Source organism: Corythoichthys intestinalis, chromosome 9 (assembly GCF_030265065.1).
Source record: "Corythoichthys intestinalis isolate RoL2023-P3 chromosome 9, ASM3026506v1, whole genome shotgun sequence".
Taxonomy (NCBI): domain Eukaryota; kingdom Metazoa; phylum Chordata; class Actinopteri; order Syngnathiformes; family Syngnathidae; genus Corythoichthys; species Corythoichthys intestinalis.
In genome coordinates, this window is record NC_080403.1 from 52,862,678 (window position 1) to 52,875,795 (window position 13,118).

General features: G+C 38.7%; 1 protein-coding gene across 1 annotated transcript in view; it reads right to left on the reverse strand.

The window, feature by feature from the left end:
* tbc1d20 (TBC1 domain family, member 20) overlaps positions 1-12,811 on the reverse strand; it is a 21,125-nt gene extending 8,314 nt beyond the window's left edge. The window contains exons 1-6 of the mRNA XM_057846255.1: positions 12,400-12,811; positions 7,256-7,432; positions 7,111-7,191; positions 2,838-3,024; positions 1,353-1,454; positions 1,128-1,269 (exon numbers count right to left, since the gene is read on the reverse strand). Coding sequence (XP_057702238.1) covers positions 1,128-1,269; positions 1,353-1,454; positions 2,838-3,024; positions 7,111-7,191; positions 7,256-7,432; positions 12,400-12,457 — 747 coding nt within the window. The 5' untranslated portion in view covers positions 12,458-12,811. The remainder of the gene's footprint in view (positions 1-1,127; positions 1,270-1,352; positions 1,455-2,837; positions 3,025-7,110; positions 7,192-7,255; positions 7,433-12,399) is intronic.
* Between the last annotated feature and the right edge of the window lie 307 nt (positions 12,812-13,118).

A 13,118-nucleotide genomic window follows, 5' to 3' on the forward strand; every position in this document is an offset into this window, starting at 1 on the left:
GGAGAAATTGGCAACTTACTTTGAAATGTTAAGCAGGCCCACTGCCTTCGCATGACCCATAAACTGCGACCCAAAGTATCTGGATGCGACTTGGTCGCCGATCCAATACCTCACATGCTGGTCCAACTGTTTGGACTTGGTTGTCTTGTTGAGGCTTTCGTCGAACATAACAACTAAGGATTCTGAGCAGTTCCTTACATTAGCACACAGTACTGTGCGATTGCCTGCTGTTATGATGTTAATGCTAATGATGCTAACAGCGCGCACGCACGAGGTGCATTATGATTTGTAGTGCAGCGCATCGTAAAAATTCCACACGTCATCTTCGTTATAGATTAAAAAAAAAAAAAAACTTCGTCACTTATATAATTTAGGTTGCACTGAGATGTTCTTGAAAATTAAAACCACGGTGAAAAAATTCCAGACTTACGACAGCTTATTTAATACTTTTAATACCTTTAATAATGAAAAACTAAATTCAATGCTTTTTTTAATACTTTTAATAACCCGCGGGTACCCTGTATAAAAGTCTAATTTGAATATTTCATATGACATAGTTAAGAGGCCCAAATAAGTCAATTGGTCATAACAACAAGCTTTCTTTGCAAGCAAATTCATGTATTGGCCTTTGGCGCCCCCCAGTGATTTTTGGGTGTTAAGCCTCTCAACACACAAATTCCTCTATTTCCATGTTTTTGACTCGCCAAAGAAGCGATTGCATGAGTAATAACGGAAAATGCATTATAACACATCGGGTTTACAGCATATAAAAAATTATGATTTAAAATGGGAGTCAATGAGCCAGAACATGGCATTATTACAAGAATTTAGTGCGAATCTCCCCAACCTGTTTGAAATAAGTTAGGATTGCAGCATGGTGCCATTTTCATCTTTACATGTTTTTAAATATTAGCTCCCTAGTGTAATTTTTCCAATGCTTTGTCTTTGATGAAACACACACACAAAAAAACAAAAAAAAAAAAGCCAGAAAATGGACAAATAACACCGAAAGGTTAAACAAGTGAAGATGAGGCCCAGTAGTGTGTATACCCTCCGCGTGCCCGTATGACCTCCCTACAACGCCTGGGCATGCTCCAACCTCACAGAGGTCAGAGAACAAGACTCACCACGGCTGCGAAGTAAATAGGCATGAGCGGGTGGCAGGCCAGGAAGAAGTCGTACAACCGTACCACGTGGCGGAAGTCTGACAGTACGTGACCGAACCAGGTGATCAGCCAGCTGAGCGCAAAAACGGTGCCCACCTCAGCCCTGATTACCAAACATTCTTTTAGTTGCAGCCCTGGATAGTTCTGTTAAGTGACATATCTCGCAAAGTACGAGGTTTCCCTTACTGTTGCATGAAATCATGCACCTCGGGGTTAACCCTCTCGATGATGGGCATCAGGTAGTTGAGGATGTGTTTGGTGTTGTCCATGGTGGGGTCCATGAAGTCCCTGGTGAAGAAGACACAAAGCACAGTGTTACGTTGATTCAGTTTGATTATGTTTATGTTTGGTGTAATTTTTAGAGGTCAACCGAGATGGGATTTTCAAAACCATATTTTAAGCAGGCATTCATGCAGGACGACGCCAATTAAATAGAACTGAAACGAATACTCGAGTTACTCGAGTTTAAAAACTGATCCGAGTAATTTTATTCACCTCGAGTAATCGTTTATTTTGACAGCTCTAAGCATCACGTTTCGCTCGGACTACTTTTAATGCGGGACAACGCGCTGACGTCACGTGCGTAGAGGAAGAAGCAATAAAACAATATAAAAAACATTTCCGCAGCCGACAGCCGCTCCAAACTACGCCGACGTTGCTAAAAACTAGCCCGCATGATGTTAAGTTGGTAGCAGGTAGCATCTGATGAGTCTCATAGAGATCCCATGTATGTTGAACTAGATGCGAAATGACAGACTCGGCCGCGTCTGGGCAGCGTTAATAAACAGCCGCCATCTTAAAGCAGTAGAGCGCTAAGCGCTAATAAAGAGCGCTAAACGCTAATAAATAAGATTAACGTTACTGTCTGAGTCACTAGCTCACGTAACTTTAGCCCTGCGGAGGGCTAGGTTTCTATTAATTATGACCACTTTCGATGCGTGGCTAACGTGTCTTACATACAGGCTTTAACATAACATAGCTTTGTGGAGTGATGAGGGTGTAAAATAAAAACTCAATAATGCTAACTATCAATTTTAGCTTAGTAGTCATTGCTGGATAAAACACCAAGTAGCACTGGTCCCTAATGTGCTCCAATACAGCCTGTATCATACATTTATTTTGAACACTGCAAAAACACAAAATCCTATCAGGACTTACAGTTTAGAGTAGCGTAAAACTTAACTAGAACTTAAAAATGGCTTGACACAAAGAGAAATTCAATTGAAACACGTGGGAAAAAAATCCTAACTTTTAAGTGATGTGTGTTATCAAGCGTAATGGCATTTTTAGGTAAGATATATATATTTTATTTTTTAATTTTTTTAAGATCTAAAGGTTTTTTGAGTGAAAGCAGTGAATTTGTCTTTTTTTTTTTATTCTAGTTACATCTGAGATGCAATTGTTGGCTGTTTTCAACAATATACATCGAAAATAAAGACATTGATTGACTGAAAATGGTTCAAGATTAGATGAAATGTCTTGTTTTCTCATGTATATTTATAATTGCTCTTCACCTAAAAATATATTTGTTTTATCCGATTACTCGATAGAATTTTCAGTCGATTACTCGATTACTAAAATATTCAATAGCTGCAGCCCTACAATTAAAGGACGTCATTTTAAATGAAAATTCACAAATGTTTCTACAATAGCATGTTGACAGCGGCGTACCTGAGGTGATGCGTCGAGAGTTTTTCCACGAGGGCGGTGGCCAAGCGCTCGCCCAGGACGAGGAGAAAGGTGACCACGATGTCGTGGTAACCTTGGTAGTAGTGCAACTGAGGATTCCGCTTTAGCACGCGGAGGATGATGTCTATAAGTTCCTCCTGGAGACCCTCGCGCTGCTCATCCGGCATACCTGGAGAGAAGCAGGAGCGCTCTCTGGGTTATCCTTTGCTATCATCATTTTATGTCATGTGTTCAAGAGTACTCACTTCTGGCAGACAATACAGTGAGATGATAAAGTATCTGAACCTTTTGGAATTTCTCACATTTCTGCATAAAAAAATCAAATGTGATCTGATCTTTGCCAAAATCACACAGGTGAAAAAACTGTCTGCTTTAACTAAGAACACCAAAGCATTTATAGGTTTTCATAGTTAAATAGGGGTGCACGATATCCATTTTTTGAAACCAATACTGATATCGATAACTTCCTGCTCCTCAAAGCCGATACCGATAACTGATAATATACAATTTTTTGAATGTATATTCACCGAGTTTTCAAACACCAGGAGGTTAAAAAAAAAAAATACTAGTGGTGGATTCAACGCAGATTTTTGCCTTTGACCTCACCAGATTTTTCATAATGACATGAACATTATTATGAACAAAACTAAGACAAGAACAGTCTTGACTTCAAATAAAGTGCCAATATTTATTTTTTTCAAATAAATATAATTTGAGTCAATCACAATCAATTAGTCAGTATAATTGAAGATGTGTTTTCTGACTAATGAGCACTAAACTAAAACATAAACCCAACGGGTATTGTGCTTTATCATCAGAAAAAATATTTGGTGCTACAGGAGAGGAGACCGCTGTGGTCTTGGTCCATGGAACAACTTTCCTGGGAGACAGGTTAGGGCAGCAAGCCTATCAATAACCAAAAGGCCTCTCAATAACTTACTTACACAGCACAGTACATACAGTATTATCGGTCCTATTAATAATGTTATTGGATTTATTGGGATGACATCATAATTCCTATTATCGTACCGATAATTATCAGACCAATAATTATCGTGCACCAGTATAGTTAAATGAGGATATCATGCAAACAATGACAGAAGGGGGGAAAAATAGGTAAGTGAATACTTAAAGAGCAACTGAAACCAATTTTTACCAAACAATTTAAGTCAGGTGTGTGCCCAATCCCTGATGAGTGGTTTGAAGCTGCCCTGCCCACTATAAAACACACACCTGGTAAGAAATGTCTTGATGAGATGCATTGTCTGATGTGCATCATGGCTCGGTCAAATGAGCTATCTGAAGACCTGCGATCAAGGATTGTTGTTTTGTATAAAGGTTGGAAAGAATAAGAACCAACTCTAAAAGTCTGGATGTCCATCAATCGGAAGTCAGAGAAGTTGTCTACAACTGGAGAGAGTTTGGCACTGTTGCTTCTCTCCCAAGGAGTGGCCGTCCACCAAAGATGACGCCAAGAATTCAGCGCCGAATACTCAGAGATGTAAAGAAGAACCCTACAGTGTCTGCTAAAGACTTAATGAAATCACTGGCACAGTCCAATACCGCTGTGCACACATCAACTATATGTAAACCAATGGCCAAAAAAAAAACATTGTTGCTCGTTTAATGTTCGCAAAAAGGCACTTGGACTCTCCACAAAAGTTTTAGCAAAACATTTTGAGGACTGATGAAACCAAAGCTGAATTGGTTGGGAGTAACACACAAGGTCATGTGTGGAAGAAAAAAGCCCCTCACCAACATCAACACCTCATCCCCACCGTGAAGCATGGTGGAGGGGGCATCATGATTTGGGGCTGTTTTGCTACCTTAGCGCCTGGACAACTTGAAATCATTAATGGAAGAATGAATTCAAAAGTTTATTCGGATGTTTTGCAGGAAAACCTGAGGCAGTCCTTTCAGACAGTTGAAGCCAAAAAGAGAATGGATGCTGCAACAAGACAATGATCCAAAACACGGAAGACAATCAACTTCAGAATGGTTTCAGAAGAACAAAATACACGTTCCTGAGTGGCCAAGTCACAGTCCAGACTTGAAACCCATTGAGATGCTGTGGCATGACCTATGGCAGCGATTGATGCCAGACATCCCAGGAATCTGACTGAACTACAGCAGTTTTGTAGAAGAATGGGCCAAGATTAGTCCTGATCGATGTGCCAGACTGATCTGTAGCTCTAGGAAGCGTCTGGTTGAAGTTATTGCTGCCAAAGGGGGGGGCCACAAAATATTAAATGTTCACTTACTCATTTTTCCCTTTTCTGTCATTGTTTGCATACCATCCTCATTAAAATATGAAAACCTATAATGGTATGGGGGCGTTTTAGTTAAAGCACACTGTTTTTTCATATGTGTGATTTTGACAAAGATCAGATCACATTTGATGGTGATTTTATGCAGAAATGTGAGAAATTCCAAAAGGTTCAGATACTTTTTCATACAGCTGTATATCGAATAGGTCATTGTTTTCTAACCGGCATGCCGTGAGAGATCATCAGGTGGGCCTTGAGAAATAATCTGATATCACTTGTATTTTCTTTCCTTTTTTAAAATAATGACATTATTAAGATGGCCCCTGTCAGTTTTTTGAAGGACATTCAGTGTAACAGCTGTCAAGTTTTCCCGCAATTTTTTGTTTCGTCAATATGCGGAGCTGTTGTCTCGCTAAAGTTGGCTGAATTTTTACATTTACAACTTAATATTTTTTGTGTGCATTATTCTTATTTTCCCGTTGTCATTGTGCAATTCTTGGTAGTATATTGTTAGTCCTGCAAGGATTATTCAATGAGAACAAAGCTTCGAATCAAATTTTGCTGCTTCGAGTATTCGTTTAATTAGAGTGATGTTGTATTGGTTTGTTTTGAAAGTGTTTGCATTTCGTTTTATTGATTTGGGTGGATACACTGCCCTCTTGGGGGAACAGTGAATATGACATCACTCATTGAACATGTTTGAATCCAGCTGCTCCCTGTTAAGAACAACATAAGGCAAGTTTTTGTTTGAGCGAATATTTTTTAATACATTCTTAATTTGTATATTTAGCTGTTTATAGGGGGATTATGCGTTTGGACTAGAGATGTCCCGATCACATCATTTTCAAAGTATCGGAATCGGCAAAAAAATATCTGACATGACTTTTTAAATATATATATATATATATATATATATATATATATTTTTTTTTTTTTAACAACCTTACAGCCTTACAATCCCTCTCCCAGCGATCAGAAATATCATGGGAAGCAATGTGGGGAAGAAAGGTAGTAGTTGATCTTTTTCTTAACACCATGTTTCATTTCCCAACGCTGAGAAGATATATCAATTAGTACCATTACGCACAGTCATGGTTGCACTTCCCATCATGCATTTGGGCAGAAGTTAAATGGCTGAATTATCATTTACTGAAAGCTTATAAAAATCCACTAGATGGCAATATTTAGTCACAATATACAAAGTCACATTTGTCCTTTAAGAATTACAAGTCTTTCGATCCGTGGATCTCTCTCACAGAAAGAATGTTAATGTAAATGCCATCTTGAGGATTTATTGTCATAATAAACAAATACAGTACTTATTTACTGTATGTTGAATGTATATATTTGTCTGAGTTTTATTCATTTTTTTCTTAATGCATTGCCAAAATTGAAATAATCGGGGAAAATTATCGGGAATGATTGGAATTGAATCGGGAGCAAAAAAAAAAAAAAAAAAAAAAAAAAAAAGCAATCGGATCGGGAAATATCGGGATCGGCAGATACTCAAACTAAAACGATCGGGAGCAAAAAAAACATGATCAGAACAACCCTAGTTTGGACGATTTGTTAAGAGCATTGTCAAAAAAAAAAAAAAAAAAAAGCATTTCATAGCATTAAAGCTAGCAGACTTTTGCTATGCAAGTTAGCCAATTGTTATTTTGTTGTACTTAGATCATTTATTTATTTTAAACTCAGGTATAATTTATTTTTAAATGAAAGTGCAATTCTGCATAGTTTGGAGAAACACTCGGAAATTAAATGCTCTTTTGAAAGAGCAAGCCTTGGTTTTACATCTCCTAAAATTGATTCTGCAACGTATAAATGGTCCTAATCCGATTACTTGATTATTTGAACTAGTTGATAGAATAATCGATTACTTAAATAATCGATTGCTGCAGCCCTAATCGTGAAATAACCGATATCGTGAGCCTTGTATCGCAAATCGTATCGTAAGGTACCCAGCGGTTCCCAACCAAAGTACTCACCTGGAGGGAACCTTCGTAGTGACCGCTGAACATCCAATAGCACCTGGTTATAGTCCTTGTTGTTGTTCCGCTCCACTATCTCTGCATTGAACGAGTGAGCGATAAATGTAGCCATGGGCTTTACAGAGCGGAATCTACACGTTACCTGGCTCCTGCTCCAAGATGTTGGGCGGGACGTTGAGGAGGCGCGGCCAAACCTGACAGCGCAACTCGTCCGTAAGCAGGCCACCCTCGCTAATGGCCATCCTCCTGAGGGCCGCCACGTCCGCTGGACTCGCTTGCAAGGCTTGAGCGATGTCTGCCATCTTCCTCTGCCGCCTCTCTGATAAAACATGGCACGCAATTAGCCCCAGTGGCACAGTCTTTAAACGTTTTTTAGGTTAAAGCGGAAGTTCAAAATTTCTGACATTAGGCTTAATCTTCAAAGTAGCGGGGGTTTAATTAGTTGGTGGAGTTGATTTAAATAAATTCCGCGCAGTTTAGAAGTTATTTGTTAGTTTCAGGGTTCCGGAGTGGCTGAGCTAGCGCAGGTCAATTGGGCTGACTTAGCATGCCAAGAGTGCTGTTAATAACGGCGTTAGAATATAACGGTGTTACTAACGGCATTATTTTTTTTCAGTAATGAGTAATCTAATTACGGTAATTATTTTTCTCATCTTGGCAACGCCGTTACCGTTACTGAGGCGGGAAAGGCATGCGTTACTAAGTTGGTTGAATAAAAAAAAAGTCTGAGAGAGACTGACTCACGGAGACGAGAGAGCAGAGCAGGAGTGGGGAAGACGCCGTTGCAAACGCGATGCTAGGTGGCTCCAATAATACCTGACTGTAGCCATAGCCTACAAACTACGCCCACATGATAAGTAGAGGTGGGAATCTTTGGGCACCTAACGATTCGATTACGATTCAGAGACTCCGATTCGATTATAATTCTATTATTGATGCCCCCCTCCCCCCATTTTTTAAATTTTATTGATGTTTTGTGTATTTGTTCCAAAATTATTCAAAAATCCTCTCAGGCTAAATAAACCAAACTACTATTTTAGCATCAAGTTACCGGCTAAAAACAGTAAATAAAATACTCAAGTCCCCATTCTGTTTCAGCAGCTTTAAACTACATTCAATTAATTTAATGTTGTGAATCAACCGTTAAAGTTGTTAAAATTGCGCCCGTTATTCCATAATTTCCCTCATGTCTACTTTTGACATGTGAAAGTTTTAAAACTGTTTCATCATTTAAAGATAGATTCAAGTCATGATTTTGCCGATTTAGGGGTATTTTAGATAAAAAGTAATTAGGTTCTCTACAACAGAGTCTTCTAGAGAAGTCTACTGCTTTAAGATGGCGCCTGTTTACTAGCGCAGGAAAGTCTCATTTCACATCTAGTCTAGATATATGTAATATCTACCAAAGCCGTATGTTGCCATATGTTTGGAGCAACTAGCAACTGGGCGCTGTTTGTAGCGACTGACGGCCGCACTCCGGTATTATTGATTTTTTTTTTTACCAAGCGGCATTAGCTGCACATGATATTTACTCTCTGTCCGTTCCTCATTGCGTTCCGAAGACCGCGCTGACTGCGTTTTATTTCCGCTTTACCTGGTATAATTCAATAATTGGAATTTGGATGTTTGTGAATCGTTCTCGAATCCTCCACGGCCGAATCACGAATAATCTAAGAATCGGAAATTTTGCGCGCCTCTAATGATAAGGTAGATATCACATATTATAGAACTAGATGCAAATGACAGACACGGCTTCATTGGCAACATGTTTTAAGGACTACATGCGTTAGTAATCAGCCGCCATCTTAAAGCAGTAGTCCTCTCAGGAAGGCTCTGATGTAGAGATCCCTCCAAGCGAACCTAAGTAACTTTTCTTTCTTTTTTTTTTTTAAATCTAAAATGCTCCTAAACCGGCAAACTCTTGACTTAAATCTATCGTTAAATGATGAAACAGTTTTAAAACGTACACATGTTGAAAGTAGACAGAAGGGAACTAATAAAATAACGGGAGCAATTTTAACAACTTTAACACTTTAAATGACTTCCACACATAGCAAAGGTTACCATCTAAAAAAAATTGAACACCTCAGTCCAGGCTCTGAGAGTACGGCTATATGAATTTCTTTTTGCAACACTGGAATTGACTAATTGCTGAAGCTTTAAGGACCTAAGCCACCTCAAAATACAATGATCCCAAATTAATTTAATATCATTTGAGATCCTTCCATTTCGGATGCAAGGAAGGACATTTAGCTCGATCCTAATCAAGGGCGTGGGTTTGCTCTCAACATTGGTAGGCACGATATAACAGCATAATCTGCATCTACACTTTTTGCTGGGGACAGGACATTAATAAGACCAAACTGATTGGGTGAATGGGGGTCAGGGCTACATTTCTCACTAATATCAACCTAATTAATTGATAGGCTAAATGATCAATGCAAAATAAGTCTGTATTGACTAGGAGTGGGAACCTCAGGGCACCTCACGATACGATACGATTCGCGATACAAGGCTCACGATAACGATTATATCACGATACAGCGATTATCGATATATTGGTCAGAAATTGGATACATGACATTCTACGATACAACTGTTGAAACGAGAAAAAAAAAGAAAAGATATTTGAAAATAGAAAAAATACTGTTTAAGTCATTTATTAAACAGTGACACCTTTTCTGTGCAACATTGCTGTAAAATATGAATCTACTGCAAATTGTGCCCCTGCACATATATAGGAAATCAACCACGACCACTGATGTCGCTTGGAGAGATCATGATGAATGGCACCCTTAATTTTTTTAAAGTTTTAAATCTTTAAAAAAAGAAATAAATAAAAAGTGCCGTAGGTGTCAGCAGTTGAGCTTGGAGTGGGGCAATGATAAAATTGGTGGGTCTTTTCTTCGTATATGAACTTTGTTGCTTGGTTTGAGCACTTCCGCTATCTGCTTCAGCATTTAAGATGTCAGACTTGCTCAGTCACAGTCTTCCTCACTTTAAAAACAACAAAATAAAACAAAAAATATTAGCTACTTCTTAGTGTTTGAGTTGAAATCCTGATTTTTTTGTGTGTTGGAAGTATTGAATTAAAAAAAATATGAATTGAATGTATAGAAATTAAAAATTCAATAATTACCTATTTTTAATATGTAGGCTACATCAATAATTACCTATTTTTAATATGTAGGCTACATTAATTATCATGCACATCACTTTATATATCTTGGAACCTATTCAAACAGTTTTTTATAGCCTATTGTATCAAAATGACAGTAATAACAGTTTGTGTAGTAAACTAGATGGAAATTGGTTCTCAAATAAATCGGTAAATTCATGTGGGCTTGTTCGATATTCATTTTCATCCAGTTTAGGGTCCTGGTTTATTTTATATCATTCAACACCAAATGTCATCAAAAAAATACATGTAAATTAAAAAGTCAATTACATTGCAAAACTTTCTTACCTCAAGTGATGAATGCGAAGCAGGGAAGAAATCATATGTGCCCTTCGTCACCAGCTCCCAGTGAACCTTATTTTTGTTAGACAATTGTTGCATACAGCAAAGTCCTTGTTCACCTTACTTCCTTTCTTGTTGGTGTAAAATCTAAAGTGTGTCCCCATGTGTGATTTGTGGCAATATTTTTCTCATTTTTTCCTCCACCGTTCTCACGGAGCTTTTTTATTTTTTCAACCCACTTGGAGCTGCCTCTCTTCTTCTCTAGACAACTTGTGCGCACTTTACCCTCACCGCCATTCCCGAGCGCCCCTAGTGGACCGCCAAGGAATTGCTCAACAAACATTGAGCAGTTTACAGCATCCATACTCCATTGTATGGCCAGTATGTTAAATAAAAGTATCGATTCTTGGCGGGAGCATATCGATAACCCATCGGGTTGCAAAATATCGCGATATATCGCTGTATCGAGATATTGTCACACTCTTAGCATTGACATATGCTAACTTTCATATGTATTGGTTCAGGTGATGAACCGTTCGATTCCAACCTTTGTTTTCAAAAACTACTAAAGAAACATTTTGAAAACATAAATGTCTGGATTTTATTAGCAAATTTAAATTGCAATATTTGAACATAACTTAAATTACATTAAGATACACAATAAATACAAACTTGTTAATAACCTGTTAACTATCAAGAATGCAAAAAATATAAACATTTGTCTTCAGACCACTCAACATTGTCTAAATACATTAAATATAACTGAAAAACTTTTTAGTCAGCGAATAACGAAAATTAATAAAAATGGAGCCTTCAAAACACGACTGCTTTTGTCTACAAGCACAGCCAAACTCAAGAGAAAATGAAAGCTCCTTTGGGCTGCTTTCGGGCCACATAAATAAAACAAAAATGACGATTGGGGAAAAGTGAGTAAACCTCGGTTCACTACATTTCTCACAGTTTAAGGAGAAAACACAGAGAAGGACACTTTTTTCTAAGCAGTTTCCTACTCGAGTTTTTCAGGTTAGCACATTCACACAATTTAATGTTAAGCTAACTCTGATGCAGGTCGGATTTTCAGTAGCAAAATTTGTGGTGTGTTCCCCACCTCCACAACATTGACGTCTTTTTACATTACTTACAGTGGCTGCTGGCTGAAAAAAAAATAAAATAAAATAAAATTCTAATATCCCTCCTCTTTGAAGGGGGCGGAGGAGGCGGTATGTTGTCAACATGTTGTAAAAGTAATTGACCAATCAAACATGCGTTTGAGGGGGGGAAAATAGACTGGCACATTCAGCAAGTGAAAAGGGGTAAATTTAAGTCTGAAGATAATGAAAATAATTCACTTAATAATGGTAGGGTCAATTCTATCCTTACAGCATATGACAATCTAAATGACCTATATAACTGAAGTCATTATATAATGCAAATAAGATTGTCTAAAAATTGGTGGGGACAATTTGATCATCCTAAAACGTTAGTAGTGTTATGTCCCTATACAAACCTACGCCCTTGATCCTAATATGGTCCTTCATCAGAGAAGAGAGGGGGAATGAGTGGCATACTGGACTCTTAATAGCGTGAAAGAGCACAAAATGAAGAGTTTGTAGCAGCGCACGACGATGACGTCACGTGAGATGTCACGGAAATTAAGTCACTTGATCTTGTTTTAAACATTAAAAAAACGACCAGCTCGTCTCTGTTTGCACGTGCGCGGCTAGAGATAGAGTACTTCATTTAAACAAAAAATAGCCCGTGAATATTATCGTTAAAGAATCCAAAACCTCAGTCAGCTCGTTTGTGCTAACTCGCGACTCACTCACCGTCACTTTGATTCCCATTTACCAGTGACGAGGCGGTGGCAGTTCTGGATGTCTTCATGTTGCCCTTGTAGTTAAGTAGCTTGTTCAGACTGACATTTTTCGCGTTGACTTCTGAGGCCAAGTGCTAGACTTAATCTTTCGGGACTGCCATCTGCTCGGCTAGCACGGAAGCCTATTAGGCTAGCACGGCCCGCGTCTTGGATCGTCGTCGTGAACCCGCCGTTACACCACGTTCCGCGTCCACGTTACCTCGCACTGCTTCACCACCAACATCAACGTCTCTCCTAACTTGTCCATCATTAGTCGGCCTGTCGGATGGTGGTTTTCGTGATGAAACTAGTGACGTTACATGTTTGTTTTGGCGGCCAGAATGACCGGTGGCGGAGTAATACGTCACAGCCGGAAGCTAGCTTTCACGCATGCGCGGATATCTGAGCTGCATTTACCCCCCCCCCCCCCAAAAAAAAAAAGAAAAAAAAAAAAAAGCTTTATTCAAACAATTTCTATCCTCTAATCCAGGGGTGTCGAACTAATTTTTGTTAAAGGGACACATTTATTGCAAATTAATCTCACGTGAGCCAGACTAGTTAATTTTTGGCCAAATAAATAACCCACTGCCCGCGAGGGGCGCTGGATATCACTCACAGCAGGGGGTGCTGAGGATCTTATTTTGTTTTTCCAATCCAAAACCAGCAATTTCGGTCCAAATTTGAGAGACA